A 17,267-nucleotide genomic window follows, 5' to 3' on the forward strand; every position below is an offset into this window, starting at 1 on the left:
CACTTGGAGATGGAGATAATGGTGATAGTTCTGACCTGCAAAGTCTTCACTTTGAAAGTAAAGACAGCAGCTCTCACCCCACCCCCACAAAAAAGGGATAGAGAAGAGGAAGGATATTAAAAAAAAAAAGTAAAAATAATTGTTCTTAAACTTACTCTGACAAATATTGGAAGCACAGGAACCCAACCCTCCAGTACACTGCTCCTTGACAGAACAATGATGAAAGGAGATAAGACCCTAAGAAAAGCCGTTTTTCAGGGACATAACCAAACATGCTTAAAAGATGAAGAAGATGGACAATCAAGCTGCAACTCAATTAGAAAACATCTGCTTTAAAAAAAAAAATAGAGAGCTGTCTAACTGCTTTGTCTCACAAAATACGCTGTTTCAGAAGAGTCCTCTCAGAAAAATTTTGCACAGGAAAGAGAAAATGACTTGATTCTTTTGCAGAACAATGCCCGCTATTCAGAGTGCCCTGCAGTTCCTCCCTTTGACAAGGGCTGTCAGATCTGGCAAAGGCAGGGCAAAAGATGAATCCAGGTCCTGTGATAAAAGGACCTTTTGTGAGACACTGAAAATTCAGTCTCTTCTCACCACAGGGATGCACCCACACTAGGGGAAAAACAGGTAAGGAAATACATTACAGGCATCTGCCAGCCTTATGATACTTGCCCAATATTACTGAAAACTTACTAAAATAAATTATTCTGAGTTTGACTGCTCCTACAAGTTTCCTCTGTTGCTAGCCTACAAAAACCAAAATCCTTTGATCTCAATGCTAACAAACAAGATTTGCTCAGACCACATATTCTGCATGAAACAGTAATACAAAGCTAACATTTTAATACAATATGAATGTATATTTAATATTAATTACATTTACATATTTAAATTATCCTACTACATCAACAATACTATAGATACAATAATTGGTAAAAACAACTAGCATGGTTAAGTCTTCAAGTTTTGGTATTGTTTTCTAGCAAGTGTAAAACAGAATAGAAAACAGTTTCCATGTGAAGAATAAAGTGTATTTTAACAGACGCAGCCAAGACCTGCTGCGAAATACAGATCATGTATGCTGACCTTTACACAAAACCTTGCAGTAATAAGAGGTACTGTCTTTCACTGTATGTACAAGAAACTGCCCAATAGTTCAGTTACTGATTGCACTATATGATTATTTAAAAAAAAAACAAACACCCAGCATCCTTGTCTTGCCCTTCAGAAATCAGAAATAATTTGTCCGTAAGAAGTGACCTTGTTTAAACTGTTATGTGTAGAAAATATACAACTCTACAATAGGAAGTGGTTAGAAAAGTTGAATACTGTGGAAAAAAATTTATTAGTCTATACAAGTCTTCTGAAACAAACTATTAGCTTTGATACAGTAAATTCAAGTGAATACTCATTGCAATAGTATTTTTCCATACAGAGATCCAAGTTCTGTGTCTGTGACAGAAGTTTTATTTCTGAACGAGTAGCCGCACAAAGCAGACGTGAGAGATCTTCACAGCCACAGTGAGCTACAGTTTGAGATAAAAGTTATATTGCAAACATTTAGGAAAATTAGGCATCCGTACTGAAGTGTGCCAAACTGATTAACAATGAAAGAACAAAGATGTCATTCAGACCCCTTGCCAATAACAAAGCCTTTCTACAGTAAGTCTAAAGTAGACCGCATTGTAAAAACCTAGAGTGCAAGAGTACCACAAATTTAGTTTATAAATATCACAGGATTAAAACTCCAGTTAAGCCATAAACTGAAGTGATGACTAAAAAGAAAAAAGGAAAGGAAGCTTTCAAAGCATCTCTTCAAGAAGGTGCTGATACCAACAATGGCCTTTGCCAATTTGTAGTTTAGACAGCTCTGCTGAAAGACAAAAATTTAGCAGATTTGTCTAAGAACTGTACAATTTTGCTGTTTTTAATACCATAAAATAGCATTTACTAGAAGAGATGAAATGTAACATTTATAGCTCACACTGGTTTCAAGATCTGTGCACACTATATAGTTCTATAATTTCAAGGGTATTTAAAAATAAGACAAAGAACATACAATGCAGTAATGTATTTCTGCTAGATGGATTTGTTTGGAATAGTTAAACAATGAATGTATACAGTCATAAAATTTTTAGTGCATTTGTTCTTGCACATTATTTATGCTACTTATAAAAACCTGAAGATTGCAAACTGGGCATGCTTACCATAACATTTTCAAACTGAAAGCTGCAGAACATTTTTCCTACAAGTGTTCACTGCCATGATACAAAACAAATATGTGCAAACTGCAAGGTCCCTAAAAATAGCATTTAATGAATTTATGTACAGAAGGATGTCACTATCTGTTTAAATACGCAAAGAATAAGCTTCCCAAAGTTTATAACATAGAACAATATCCACCACATGCTCCTCCTCCTCCATATCCTTCTTCCTTGTTTGATAACTTCACACCTCTGTTTTGGCTCTCACTCTCCCACAGTCCAGGAGTCTGAATGATTTTTTCAACAAGTTCTTCAAAGGCACACTGTACACCGTCACAGGTTTTTGCACTTGCCTCTGGAGAAGGGACACAAGAAGTTAAGTGTCAGCATAGCTTCTAGTAACTTCTTTAGTATTTCTTTCAGTTAATTCTCAGCCTAACCTAGACTTACAACTCTACATTATATTCTATAACAACATAGCACTGCCAGAATTAGTAGGTATGCTATCTGTCACCACATAAGGCAGCACCTCAAGACTCTTAATAGAAGAGCTTCCAAGTTGAATGTCACTAGAATATAGAGACAGCTATAGCTTAGCTTTATCTTAGTGTGAAACGCACTTCAGTAGGAAAGAGGGCTCTACTTAAGGTGTCTGATAAACTTGGTTGCTCTTCTGCATTTCAGTTCTGTACATTAGCCATAACCGAAGTACCACCGTACCGTAAGAAACAAGGATCCATACTACAGGATTCTGGGTCAGCCTCCATGATACAACTCAACTGATAAAAGCCAGTAAGAGATCACATTTCTTCTGCAGTTAGCAGAATTCTAGGTAAATTCACTCGGGAGCCTTACTCTGGCTAAGACCAAGAAATATGCTGACAGGCTATGTTATGAGAGCCACAGTTACCATCTGAAACTGTTCAGTCCCACTAGGGCTTGCCCTGTTCTTCTACACAGTCATGCACATACTTCGCATATGTAGCATGCAGATACATATCTTCAGTTAGTTTAATTTTCATGTTTCTTTCCACCTTTCATCCACTTAACAGCTTGTGCCTTAAATTTAACTACTCCTTCCATATATGACACTGTAGCCAAAAAGAAACACTGCAAAGTACTAGACAAAATACACCATTAGTCAGACAGGAAGAACATAAGTCCAAGTACAGGACATGTCAGTGAACTGCTCTGCTACTGGAGTAGTGGTCCCTGCTGATCCTCAAATGAAACACACAACAAATTTATGCATAAAGCATCACTTCACCACCCACTTTAATTTACTACAAAGCTTTGCCCACAAGACCCATCTCATTATGCAGCAATAGGAGACTAACATATTTGCTCCAGTCATGATTATGTCATTATTCAATCCCACCCACCATTTATCCATTGATTATATTCCTACCTATTTTTACATCCCAGATCTAATACAGGTTTCTGTCAAGTGCCACCTCTTTTGCTATACTGAAAGCTGGCCGCTAGTACCAATTCCCCCTCTTTCATTTTGCTTCTGTTATTAATTTAGCAAGTCAGCTGGGAAAAGAAGTCAGACAAAACCCCAAACAGGTTTTATCAAACTACAGTAGAGCTGCATTCTGCCCTTAATCCTCATGAATTTCAATACACATGTCCACAGTTAGAAGAGATATCTGGATATATTTAGGGAGAATTTAAAAAAAAATAATGGGAAAACCTATTGCCTTTCTATCTACTGCAGCTGAGAAATATCATCAATTGGATCATACATATAAAGACTATCTGTCCTACAGATGGTATTTTTCATTATGTAACAAAAATCAAGTAAGATCCCTGCAAATATCTATAACATACCTATGAACAACATGGAATGTTTTCTTGCGAATTTGAGACCTTCATTTCTGTCAACTTCACGGTTTTCCTAGAATAAGAAGCAGCATTAATATGCATTATTAACAAAATACACCAACAGATTACTTAAAGCAGTTGAATTTGATTACCTTATCAATCTTGTTTCCAACTAGCATTTTCACTATGTCATTCCTTGTGCAGTATGTTTCCAGTTCATTTAACCAGTTATCCAGCTTGACAAAAGTATCTCTTCTGGTGACATCATAAACTGAAAGACATCAGCAATATTTTTTCCACAATATTTTTCCAAGAAATACAGTTTATGTTAAAAAAGAGCAAAAATTATGTTTTTTTGAATAGGAAAACTGAAGGAGTCCTAAAGATTCCATTTTACTTACTACAGCAAGACAATAATAGGAAAAATGTTGAACATCCAACAGCTCAAATAACTGATGATACTAATGCGGAACAACTATAAGATTCAGTCATCTATTGAGAGTAGTCTAATTTATCTAATTAGTTAGTTAGTATCTAATTATTAGTAGACTAATTTATCTTGACATCCAAGCTTACAGGCTAGAGATTATCATTTTCCAAAAATATTCTAACTTGCAGACAGATCCTGAGGTAGAATACTTAACTTCACTACACAAAAGATATGCAAAGAGGATGGCATAAACTTCTGCACTGAGTTAGTGATAGTTAAGACTTAACAGCACTGCTATGCTACTGATTTGGCTAAAAAAAAAAAAAAAAAAAGAAAGTGACCCGATCACCAAATCTTCACAAATATTACCGAACCAGTGCTGCATTTTCAGCATTTCAGTGTTTCAAACTATTTAGCATTTGTGTGGGATATAACTAATAAGCCATGCTAGGAGCAGAAAGGGCAGACAAAAAGCAGACTTTATTAAACCTAAAATGCACTATCCAGCAACTATCTAATAGCTACCATTTCAAGCTATGAAAGTACTTTTTCCTTCATTCTCATATCCCATATGCACACAGGCATAAATAGTTGGTTTCACTCAAGTCTACAGCTTGGCCTGTATGAAACAACCTTATTTTTATGAAGTCATTTAACAAAGAAACAAATCAGGAGATTATTAAATAAAATGAGAAAGCAAATCTCAACAGCAGGACTTGCTAGCTCCCCAACAGTGCTTATTTACTTTTACAGCTTTCAACAGGAAGCGACAGGTTCAGTGCCAGCAATTAAGTGACTCAATAAGACATGCTTTGACAGCATCTCCCTATACCAGGATGATAATGCAACCCAGACTTGAGAAATAGTACATACAAAACAAAACCTACCAGGAAGAGTCATGACAGAGGTTATTCTAAATGAAACAATTTAACTGGACACAATACCTTACCAAGAATCTCTCAAGTCAGACAACTTCAAAAAAAAAATAAATTAAAACTTACTTCCCTGCCCTTTAGTCAGCTCTTCACTTCTAGCAGTGGAGAAGCAGAACTTCAGAGCTCAGTGCCTAGTTAACATGTTTCCATACACAAAAGAAAAGCAAGAGGCTTCCCTGTGAAGCTGCAGTTACGGGCTTTGGCCAGAGTTTCTCCTACACAGACTGATGCTTTTTATGCTAGCAGGTAGCCTTTTCTAAGTGATTCTGACTGTGTAATATCCCATCAGTATAGAGACACAAATAGCAAAAAATTCCAGTCGGACTCCAGTGTTTGTATTAATTTCATTAAGAACAAGGAACAGGAAGAAGAAAGACAGAAAGCCATATATATACACCAATACAGAAAGAATACACCCAGGAGAAAAGAAAAATAAAATTGATTTATTTTTTACTCTGGGCTAGTAAGCACAGACAAAAAACCAAAAGTAATAAATAAAAGGCAAATTCCTGTCAGCAGGAAAAGCTCCAAGCTATCCCTTCAAATAGCAGTAGCTTTTAATCTCATGCAAAAATCAGTGGTTCTCAGGCCAATGAGACTGACCATGTGAGAAAGAGGTCAGACAACAAATTCAGGATCCTTTAATACAGAAGTTGTTCAACACAGATACAATGATTTTTCAATACCAGTTAGGTATTATAGAAAGGTTACGTGAGTTTATGTAACTCCAATGCATGAGAAACCCACAAACTTATTCCAAATGGCATCAAAGCTACACTTACCGAGGATAACACCTTGTGCACCTCTGTAGTAACTGGGTGTTAGTGTCCTGAACCGCTCCTGACCTGCAGTATCCTAAAAAGACATTCAGAAAGTTCCATTATTCAGAATGAGCAGAATCCAGTTTAGCTCTCAGGTATTCTGTTTGTAATGAACATACAAAGTAAGATTCAAAGTACATTCCACTATCAGATTAACTGAGCTGATACTCTCCCCTGCTGTTTTACTGCATGTTAACTTTGAGTTTTTATGTAGCTTATCCTGGGAAACACCTTTAAACCGTTAGGTGCTGTAAATAACTGGACTATGTAGCAGTAAGACAACCACTTCTGCAGAAGCATTTGATCTGCAGCTAATACAGCAGCAATCCCTAAGAAAGAAGCAAAGCTGCAGTACTAATTAAGACTTCCTAACAAGCATCAAAACCCACGGCAACAAAACTAGTTCCCTCACTTTAATCACTTTGATCCAATTAAATTTGATTCAGTGCCAGGGTAAATGCATTTAACATGCTATGACACAGCAGAAGCAGAAATAAGTCAGAGGTTTTTCTAGTTTTAAGTAAAGTTGAATTTACATCCTCAAATTTAAGGTGCCAACAGCTCTGCAAAAAAACCCAGATATTAGAATGCTGTCTTCTTATCAGAGACAAGTTATAGTGCACACTCACTGGAGACTTTATGCACAGGAAGTTTAAATAACTTCATCCAGGTTACCACAGGTTAAAAGCAACACATGAAACACTGTGGATTCAAAACAGTTCCCTGCCAAAGAACCTGAAAAACTGAACTGGACTTCCAACCTTCTACAAGTCACTGAGACCATCCCAAACATCTCAAACTAGTTTTGTGTCATGATACACCTTCAGAATCTTTTCTCTTCCAGTTTACCTCAGAACAATTTATCCATATTCACCAACATGAAAGAAGATAAACCCTAAACTAGTCCTATGTAGTATTTTTCATCCCATGATTACTCATCATTCTGCCATCCGTCTAGTTTTCCTCCTATGTGCTTGTTTGTCAAGTTGTTCCAGTTATTTTCTTGTCAAACCCATTTATTTCAGCGATGATTACTTTTGTCACAATAAGGCATAAGCCCTGTTTGTCAGTCAAGGTATGAAATCCCCTCAAAGCAACAGAAGTATTGCAATATGTATTTCACATTTTCCTACTATTTCTCAAGGAAGTAAAGGTCAGGTATCTTGCTTATATATGAAACAAGGTTTTATTCTTGCTTGCTACAAGAAGTCACAACTGGGTCTGAATATTCAAAAGATGCTTCAAGTCATACAAGTGTGGGGGCTGGTTTGCAGAATGGAGAATGTTTAAAACAAGCTTGGACATACATTTTCTTTCTTCACCTGCCATGAATTCAGAAGTTCTACTTTTAACTAGAGTAGACGTTGAGCAGTCTAAGGCTAAGATTACATACACTGCCTCTCCCTCTTTTAGCTGCATCTGCTACAAGTAACACTGACCTCAAGCCTATAAAAGTCTTTATATAATGGCTAGGAAGTTTTTAGGCTAAAAATTGTTTCAAGAGGTAACATTCGAGCATGGAACAGTAATTCTTAACCTATAAATACACTACTAAATTTTGCCTAAAACATTTAGGTTAAGAAGCTTATTTTAAAACCTGTCAAGTACAGACGAAAACAATGTATACAGGGAAGTCTCAGATCAGCAACAGCTCTTTAGAAGTTAAAAAATTAATTACTCATTAAAAAAATAATCTAGGAATAGCCACATACACTGTTTTAAAGTCCAACTGACACAGTGCCATTTTACTCCTCCTTTTCTCTACTCTTACTGCAACCAGACCTGGCATCCATGCTGCAGAAGCAGCTCATAGGCAACAGAATTACCCCGTTGGCCAGCTGTCCCACAGTTCATTCCACCTTCTGAATCATTCAGTATTAACCTTCCACTCCTCCTAATTGCCCTCACATTAAATAGATAAGGATTCTATACAAACTGTACATTATACAAGCCATCACTATTCCTAAAGCAAAGAATACATTAAGAACTTCAGACACTTACCCATATTGCCAGTTTGGCTTTGTTGCCATCAACTGAAATAGTTTTCACCTTGAAGTCCACACCTACAGGAGGAAAAACATTTTAGTTCCTCAAACAGACTGCAGCTATTTTTGAAAGCAAAAGTAAAATGAAAACAAACAAACAAAAAAATCAAACACAGAAAATAAGTCATCTTTTGACATGACCTGGAAGAGTAAGTTTCATTAGTTATTCACGAACCTTGTCCAAAACTCAAGGTCTTCTTGCTGACAGGCTTTTTGCAAAAGCCTAAGGGCCTTTTAAGCCACTGAACTCAAAAATATTTCATGGAAGGCATACAATAGATATCTGTATTAAAGCACATACTCCAGGACAAAGTTTATAATTCAAATGGATTCATTTTCTGTTCATTACTCATGTGTGTGTTCCCCTTGAATACATTCATGGTCTTGAGGAACAACATACTTTCAAAATAAAGAAGGAAGCTAAGTTCAGGTATCTATTTTGCCCTGTTTCCCTATCTCAAACAATCTGACCAAATCCCATCAAGGCGATCATGTGGAGGTAAACCAATACAGACAGTGACTCATCTACTACATGATTGCTATCCTGTGAGAAATAGAGTTAGATGACAGCAATTCCTCTAACACACATATCAAGTAAGGTTCAGATGATTTGGAGATACTGGAATCCCCATGAGAGATGCTGGAACATCAGAGTCTCACCAATACCACACTCAAGTGACCAAACAAAAAAACAGACAACGTGGTAACAGTTATGCTGTTGGCAAGTCATCTAGCTCAACATCTGACAATCTGCCACACACACACACTTTTTTTTTTTTTCAAATACACAAGAATTAACTAGCATCCTATCACTTGCCCAGGGACAAGCTGCACAAAACTCAAGCCAAGGACAAGATGTTAATGGCTACAAATTTAAATGATATAACAACACATAACAGTTTGAGAGGCTGAGCAGAGTTATGATCCCTTCTGCTGTAGTTTAATCCTTAGGTTACCAATACCAAGTAACTGGAAGTATGCTTCAATTATTTTTGAGTGATTCTCACTCGCCACCAGGCAGCAGCCCTGAAACGTAGTACTGCGGAAAGCCGATACCTTTATATGAACAACTTTCAAGTTTAACCGCAAACATTTTACACTTTGACTTAAAATGGATATCATCATACCTGCTAGAAGAGTAAGAATTTCTGGTTTAACTATTCTAACACAAAATGTTTAAGTAGGGTCCCATAATAAGTGTGCTGCACTTGTATTCCCAAGGCCATGCAGATTACAAGCAAGTGCAAACAGCTGCCAAAACACATTCAACTTAGCTACAGAGGGTACAGGGGACGCTTAAGAAACTGCACATTGCAGGCAGATTTATGACTTCACGGTAACTGAGGTTTAAAAGAGCTTTATTTAAAAAAAGAATACACACAATTTTTATTCTACTGTTTCAATGCTTCAGCTCACTAGTGTTTCCTGAAGTGTCAAGTGATTTTCAGACTACATTCTGGGCTGGAAGAAGCCCATACTCTTTTATTTCAAGTAAAATTTTGCCAAAGTACATTAACTTTTGAAGTAACTGAACAGAACTGGTTTTTCAGTTAACTTAGCAGTAATATAATGCTCCACACCATGCGCAAGGATGGTACATTGATCTAGAGTTACTTTCACAGGAAAAAATAGTCACTATTAACTTTGTTGTAAACAACAGTTCTCAGAACCTTACCTAGTCATAGAAGTCTGCTACACTAGCAAATAGACTCAAGTCAATCCTAAAGAACATCTTGTCCTACCAAATTTTTTACCACTCAGCAGTAACTTTGAGATTAATAGAATCTCTTCTTCCACTGTAATTGCACATTTCTTTCTCTAAACTATAAAAATCACCATTGCTCAGCCAGGACATCCAACAGCTCACAGTGCACTCTTATCCAGTAGTCTTGACATCAAAACCTGTAACTGCAAACATTACAAGTCTGTCAGATACTTAACACAAAAGTAGTTTCAAGAAGAAAAATGTTTTTTTCCTCAGGACAAACACATTGAGTGTATCTTGAAGCCACAGAATCCTTCTCTCATTCAGTAAACAGATTCGGTATCTTGCACCTGGGCACTTCTGCAATTTCCATTCAATGGAAAATGCATATACACTTTCATGTTAGCTTTGCTGATTGCTTAAAATTAAAAGCTAATGCTTTAAAGTCTGCACGAGCAATGCAGGTAAATTAAGAAATTACTGAATAAACCCCATGCATTATAGATTGATTACTGAAAAGCAGAAGTATAAAAATTAACTAATAGCACAGCAAAATGTATCATTTAAAGTGATCAATTCTTCGTAAACCAAGGAGGTCAATACATACAAAAGCCAGTTAACAAAACAAAATCTTTTAAATAACTAGGTTTTTGTTTATCAATCTGCCATAAGAGGGCAAGCAGAAAAAATGTAGGGCTCAAGAAAAACTTGTTCAATTGAACAAACAGGGTACTTAATGTTCTCTAAATACTCCATGAAACAGACATGTTTGTGTGACAGGTATCAGTTCTGAGCTTGCAAGCACAGTATTTCCAGCCTTGACAACAGAAAGCTGGCAGTGCTTTCCGTCATGCCTTGGAAGGCAGCCAGAAACAAGACAGTACTACTAGGACTGTACTCCTGTGCGTTAACACCTACCACCTCTGCCAAATGCACTCGGCACTACATACTAACATGCTACAGACTTAATAGCTCTGTTATCTTTGCGCTGCTCATGCATTTAGGCCAGTATGCCATGCTTTTTTACAGGGAATGCAAAATCAGCTAGAATGCATTATTTGTGTTGCAGGTAACTGACAAGTCGGACAACTTTGAGTTGAAGGAATGCAAGTGCAAGGAAGGCTAAAAGTTTAAAAGACATCAGATTTGTGCAATACATCACTTATGAAATAGGGATTGCACTGAACGCTTCTCTAGAATCTCTCATACAAAGAGCAAGCAAGTAAGGACAACAGAAAATACTGGGCTATATAGAGTCTGGTAAGATCCATGCGATGAAGCCTGGTGACAAATTATGCTCAAGAGAACACAAGGACGACAGGCGATCTGCTAGGTTGAATAAAACATTGCAATGTTGAAATATTTGCCCAAGGCAGCTTATTCTTCTCAGAGTACCACAGGATTTTTTACAAAACTCTGAAGAAAAGAAAAAAAAAAAACCAACACACAAAACAATAGATTATGGTTTCATTTCAATTGCATCCAGTAGGTTTGTTCAAGCTATGAAGATAAGGCACATCTCAACAGGTCACTGCAAGGGACCAGCTGTGCTGGAGCCAAGGCTTTCCCCAGTGCTGTGGTTTTGCGTGCAGTTGTCTGGGGTTTTTTTAAACATACAGCATGTTTTCAAATTAAAAAAATATAGTCCCTTTAATCAGTTCAGCAGTCAGAATATAGATGACATTGAAAGATGACATTATTTGTAGTCAATCCATTCATTTTGGAAAAGCACCATACTCTGCAGTCTCAATAGGAAAGCCTCAAAATTATTTGAAAGCCTCTTCCATTCCCAAACTCAAAACAAAATAGTGTTTAATTAGCACAAAAAGAAATCCAGGTCAAGATTCACAAAGTGGCATTTCATTATCTTGTGAGTACCTGAAACTGGTATCCAGGACCTGTCTTCATGCAGTAGGAAACAGTCACCTCTTAAGAACTCACTCCAAGTACTTTCTATGAACAACAAATCTTGCCCTGAATTTAAAGCTAGTATGTTGCTTCTTAGCAATACATTCACCAGAAAAATGGCAACGCCACAGTCCAGTAGTTTAAAAAAAGGAAAGAAGAAAATAAGTAAGAATGACCCAGCTTCTGCTCCCTTTTCCAGTTAAGTGGGGGAAAAAAAAAAAAGAATGGAGCACTCATGTGGAATAGATTCCACACACCATACTACAGGACTTTCACAGCTGGGGTCACACTAGCTCTACTGCACAATACTATCGCAAACACCAGCTAGGAGGGGCCCAACAGCTAGGGTGATCTAGGCCAGTGTTTGCTCAATCTCTAAAAACTTCCTTTTCCCGCCTAATGATGTTCATTCCAGATTAGTATATCTGTTTCAGAACTCAAACTCTATATGAAGTAATGCTCACATTGAGTACTCTTCCTCCTTTTCCCCAACAGAAACAGAACAAGGTAGAACCTGCTAGTAGATCCTACTGCTGGCAGGGTAGGATCTGCCGATAGTAAACCTTGAGTTGTTGCTATTTTACTGCCAACAATTAGTTCCATACCTGCTTTTATGCAGTTTGACAACCCCTAAGGAGGAAGAGTTACTTCAGGAAATAATTCCTTAGTTTCTCAAATAGTGCAATAATATCAGTTTTTGACATTAAGAGTATTATGCATGAGCAATAGAATGAAAAAAACCCAACCAAAATTAACAAAAAAAAAATTCATATCTCAATAAAGATGCCCACACTGAGACTAATCTATTGGTATCCAAAACATCATGAAAGCTAAAGTAGCTATTCTGTGCTGACTTCCTGGCCCACACAGTTGGCATACCAAGAAGGTAATGTGATTTGAAGTATATACAATGCCAAAACTATTTAGGCTGGAATACAAGACTGCCATCTTCACCACCTGGTCTATTCCGTTCCTGTTTCCTTCCACACTATCCTTTCTCATAAACTGAGGCAGGGATACTTGCACAAGTTCATTTTCTACAAGCAATGAAATGAACAAAAATAGGCTATATTCCTCCTCTTGCCCGCTCAATGCTTTACATGAAGTAGTACTCCTGTATCTTATTAACATTAATGAAAAATAGATTAATTTATTGACTTCTTAACCAATTAGACAGAATTGGCTTTGTTTATAAACAGAGGAACTAAAAAAAAATTTGACAGAAGTCCTTAGTCAGAACTCTTCCTGCAGAAAAAGTAAAAACTGCAACTGAAATGCACTATGTGGAAGTGTCATCTCTATTTTCCATTACTTCAGTTATTAATTTGGCACAGAGCTGCATGACATTCTTAGAAGTTTCACTTTGCTTCCTTCGACAACTGTCTATATAGTATATTCTGCATTCAGGGTCACTCGCCTCCAGCACAACTGACTTCACTGTTGATAGGTATCATACCAACATAGCAATGACAAATCATTGGGTTTTTTTCCCCAGCAGCTCTAGATTCTGGCTCTCTTCCATTTTTCTCAAGAGTCTAGCTGCCAAGAAACTGATTACTAAGTAGGAGAGAAAAAGCCACATTGTAATTTTCTCCCTGTAGAAGAAAAGCAGAAAACACACAGAGCCCAGTACACTCTAGTATTGTCAACAGTTTTAAGAGCTAACATTCCCCACTAAACAAAGTCTTAAGTCTTCTTAAGATAGCTACCAAGTATCATATCACATGGAACACGAGTTCTGGACAGCACTATTACTAAACAAACAACTTGACCGCTATCTTGCAGAGATAGATCAGTAGGAGACACGACAGTAGCTCTTACATTTCTATTGTAGCCTGAAATGCTGGCATGCAGCAAACTGCAGGTTGTTCCACTAGAGCTTTTTACTGCCCATACCTATGACTTCCACCTTCACGGTGAAAGGTGACATTTATAACTGTCTTCCTAGCCGAGGATGTATTTTTGCATAAAAGGGACAACTACAGGCCAGTACAGTCAACACTCTACACCAATTAGCACCTCATGCTAAATCTGCGTCCACATCATTCTTTCCTTACAGAGAAGCAGACATGTCTGAACTTTACAACTAGTTAGGCAAGTCTGAACAAATTACAGTTCTATACTGAAGTTGTTACAATTTTTTCTAAGGTAGCATCAGCACATACTCACCAATTGTTGCTGCAAGTTCTGGGTCAAACGTATCATCTGTGAACCGCAGCAGAAGGCTGATATGGAGGGAAGAAAAACAGGAGTTACTATTACCGCAGCATATTCACAGCTTCTGAGAAGCCTATAAACTGCAACTCTGAAAGTAACAGTAAGATCACACAGCTAAATAAAACACTTCATTTTTTCCATAATTTCTCTCCTACAAAAAAAACCCAAAGATGTATAGTAGCAGTTCAAAGGAGTACAGTAGATATGCTCTGCTAGAAGAGACCTGAGCTCTTCTCTGCATCTACTACTGAGTATCTGAATACAGAAGTGATTAAGAAACATGTAGATGTGATGCTGAGGGACATGGTTTAGGGGTGAACTTCGCAGCCCTGGGTTAATAGTCAGACTTGGCGATCTTAAAGGTCTTTTCCAACCTAAATGATTCTATGTCTCTTTGAAAACAAAGTGTCACAAGTAGTTGTCAAATCAGTGGCTTGAACGGTCAGATGGTCTACGTCTCAAAGCATTTAACTTCTATCTTACGCTATTTTCGTTCTCCCAGAATTGACTACAAAAATAAGATTTTATTTTTGTTTCATATTCCCTCACATGGCATTTCTGTAAGCTTGAGAAGAAAATTGCAAGTCAGCTTTTCACCCCAGAAATAATTCCTTGAACTGGGCACACAGCAAAGTAAGGACTACAATCATGAGAAATAAAGACACAGAAGTTTAAGAGTAGAATTAGCTCACCATTGTTTTGCAGTTTTGTAGATAAGGACTCTCATGTGCACAACATTTCCTCCTATCCTGATGGATGTTTGCTACCAATAGAAAAACAGCTACAACTAAGATTTACCAGCACCTCACACTGTAATAGTAGGGTCCCTCAAAGAGCTGCCCATAATGCCACTGTACTTGTGCCAAGTATAAATATTTTGGCAAGAGACAAAGATTCTCTGCATACAGTTTTTAAAATCATCAGTCTTATGCATCTGTGGCAAGTGTATATTACCATGTGGCAGGCAGCTGCTTGCTATGACTGACAGCTTCTATTCATTTCCAGGCTAGAAAAACAAAACAAAGCCCTATTTATTTTTCGTCTCCCTGGTTTTTTTTCTCTCCTCTCTTCTCTTTTTGCATGTGAATTTAGCAGCCAAGTCCTTTTTAGCATTTGGACACAGTCCTGCATTGACAGAGAAGTGACTACTGAAATTCCTTTACTTCAGTAAGGCTGGGTGACAACTCGGAAGTTAACCACAGACCAACCTTTTTCCTGACTCTAGAACCCCAAAACCAAATGGCAGCTTTATTTACCAATGAATAATTAAAAAAAATTGACAGCACATAGGTTTTTACTGGTACCTTCAGATGACTGTATCAGGATGCTATTTAAGAGCAGCTATTTTTAGCTAAAACTAAAACTAGTTTCACTCAAAACAAACAAAATATGGAACCCTCATACTGCCACTAGAACAAAAACATCAGGCCCAGCCAACTACATTCTCCACCCTTCTTTCATATGCAGATATTCTCTTCTACAAAGTACTGAACACTCACAGGGACCAGGTTTAAGGCAGCATTTGGTTTATAAGTCAGGACTCCAACCACTTACTACACCACACTAACACAAGTTTTAACACTTGACCTTTTCTAGTCAAGTAATAAGTGACACAAATCCAGGAACAGTTCAATATTAAGTTCCTGTACCTGAACAACTGTCATGCTATTATTTCATAGCAATTTTATTTCCTTTACGTAAAAGTCTCTTTTAAGAGCTTTTCTGATGTGAAGAAATAAAGCGTTTAAATAGGTACGCAAAAACACTGTACATATTGTCTCAGGAAAAATTCTTCCTTATGGCCACATATAAAAGGGACGACCTCAACTAAAAGAAATTTGCACGGATCATGTGTCACCAGAGGCCTACCGTACTAGGTACTAGAACATCAATTCAGTAACTACCTCAAAAGAATGACTGTCAAGATTTTTAACAAAGAAAGGGTCTTTGTTCTAATTAGTAACCTACATGTTATTTAGCGTCACAGCAGAAGACTCTGATTACTGCCATAAAAACAGAAAATCTAACTTGACTACTGTTGAATGCTCCTAGATGACCTCCTGTATTTATATCCCACTTCCCTTATTAAAATCTATGGCACTAACATAAAAAGTTAAAAGAAAAAATAGTAAAAGACAAAAAAGGTAGCTTAAAAAAGAGCCGTGAAAAGGCCAGGGGATGGGGGGTGGAGTGGGGAATCAACCTCAAAGTACTCAAGAAAAAGTATAATCGGCAGAGTTGCAGAACTACTTCGCTACCTACTTTACATGTCCCTGTCCCCCTGCACACACACCCAGCGCCGTGTCACTTGTGACTCTACATGTACATATTATGGACCAGATTAGCCTCACAGTGCTACGGAGATTACAGCCGCACCCATGTCTGTACGACACAAACTGTACAGCACACAGGGAGGCCCAGATTCCCTCGGCCAGGCCGGCGGAGCGCTGCTCCCTCCGTTTCCAACTGGATCAGACAGACAGCAGCTCTCCCAGCCCCGCCGCGGACCGGCGGCCGGGGGAAGCCTAGGGAGGAGGCCGGCAGCCCCGAGCTGGGGCAGCCTCCCCCCGGCAGGGGGGCCGGCCGAGAAGGGGAGTGGAAGCCCCCCCCCGCTGGGCCTGGCCCTCCTCAGGGGAGGACGCGCCCAGGCCGGGCGGCCTCCGAGGCAGCGGCGGGGCCCGAGCGGTGTCCCGCGTCGTGGCAGGAGAGGCTGGGGGAGGCGGGCGCCCCCTCACCTGGACTTGCCAACGCCGCTCTCGCCGATGATGAGGATCTTCAGGGTAGTCAGCACGTCCTCATCCATCCCGGCAGCGCGCCCGTCCCGACCCCGACCCCGACCGACGCTCCCTGCGCAGGCTGCGGCGGCACCGCCTGCGCCTGCGCGCCGGCCGCCCGTTTTCACTGGCCCCCCCCGCCGCCTGCGCCGCGCATGCGCCCGCCCCGGGGCGGCGGGAGACAAACACCCCCGCCCCTGCGGGCCGCGCGTGCGCAGGGGGGCGGGGCCGGGCCGAGCCGCCCGGGCTTCACGGCGCTGGGGAGGGGCCCGCCCGGGCCGTCACCGCGCGCGTGCGTGCTGGGGCGCGGGGCGCGGGCGCGGCCCGGTGAGGGGCCCGGGCCGAGGGGCGGGCGGGGTACGCTCCTGGCAGGTTCCCTGTGAGGGGCTGCACTCCCGGGT

At 39.2% G+C, this 17,267-nt stretch overlaps 1 protein-coding gene across 1 annotated transcript; it reads right to left on the reverse strand.

The window, feature by feature from the left end:
* Positions 1 to 826: 826 nt before the first annotated feature.
* Positions 827 to 16,990, reverse strand: RAB18 (RAB18, member RAS oncogene family). Its single transcript, XM_055708877.1, has 7 exons — positions 16,828 to 16,990; positions 14,045 to 14,100; positions 8,219 to 8,280; positions 6,179 to 6,251; positions 4,184 to 4,302; positions 4,038 to 4,104; positions 827 to 2,559 (listed from the first exon to the last, which is right to left on the reverse strand). Exons 1-7 carry the CDS (start codon positions 16,893 to 16,895, stop codon positions 2,381 to 2,383), a joined length of 624 nt encoding a protein of 207 aa, XP_055564852.1. The 5' UTR covers positions 16,896 to 16,990; the 3' UTR covers positions 827 to 2,380.
* Positions 16,991 to 17,267: the final 277 nt, after the last annotated feature.

Source organism: Falco cherrug, chromosome 4 (genome assembly GCF_023634085.1).
Source record: "Falco cherrug isolate bFalChe1 chromosome 4, bFalChe1.pri, whole genome shotgun sequence".
NCBI classification, from domain to species: Eukaryota; Metazoa; Chordata; class Aves; order Falconiformes; family Falconidae; genus Falco; species Falco cherrug.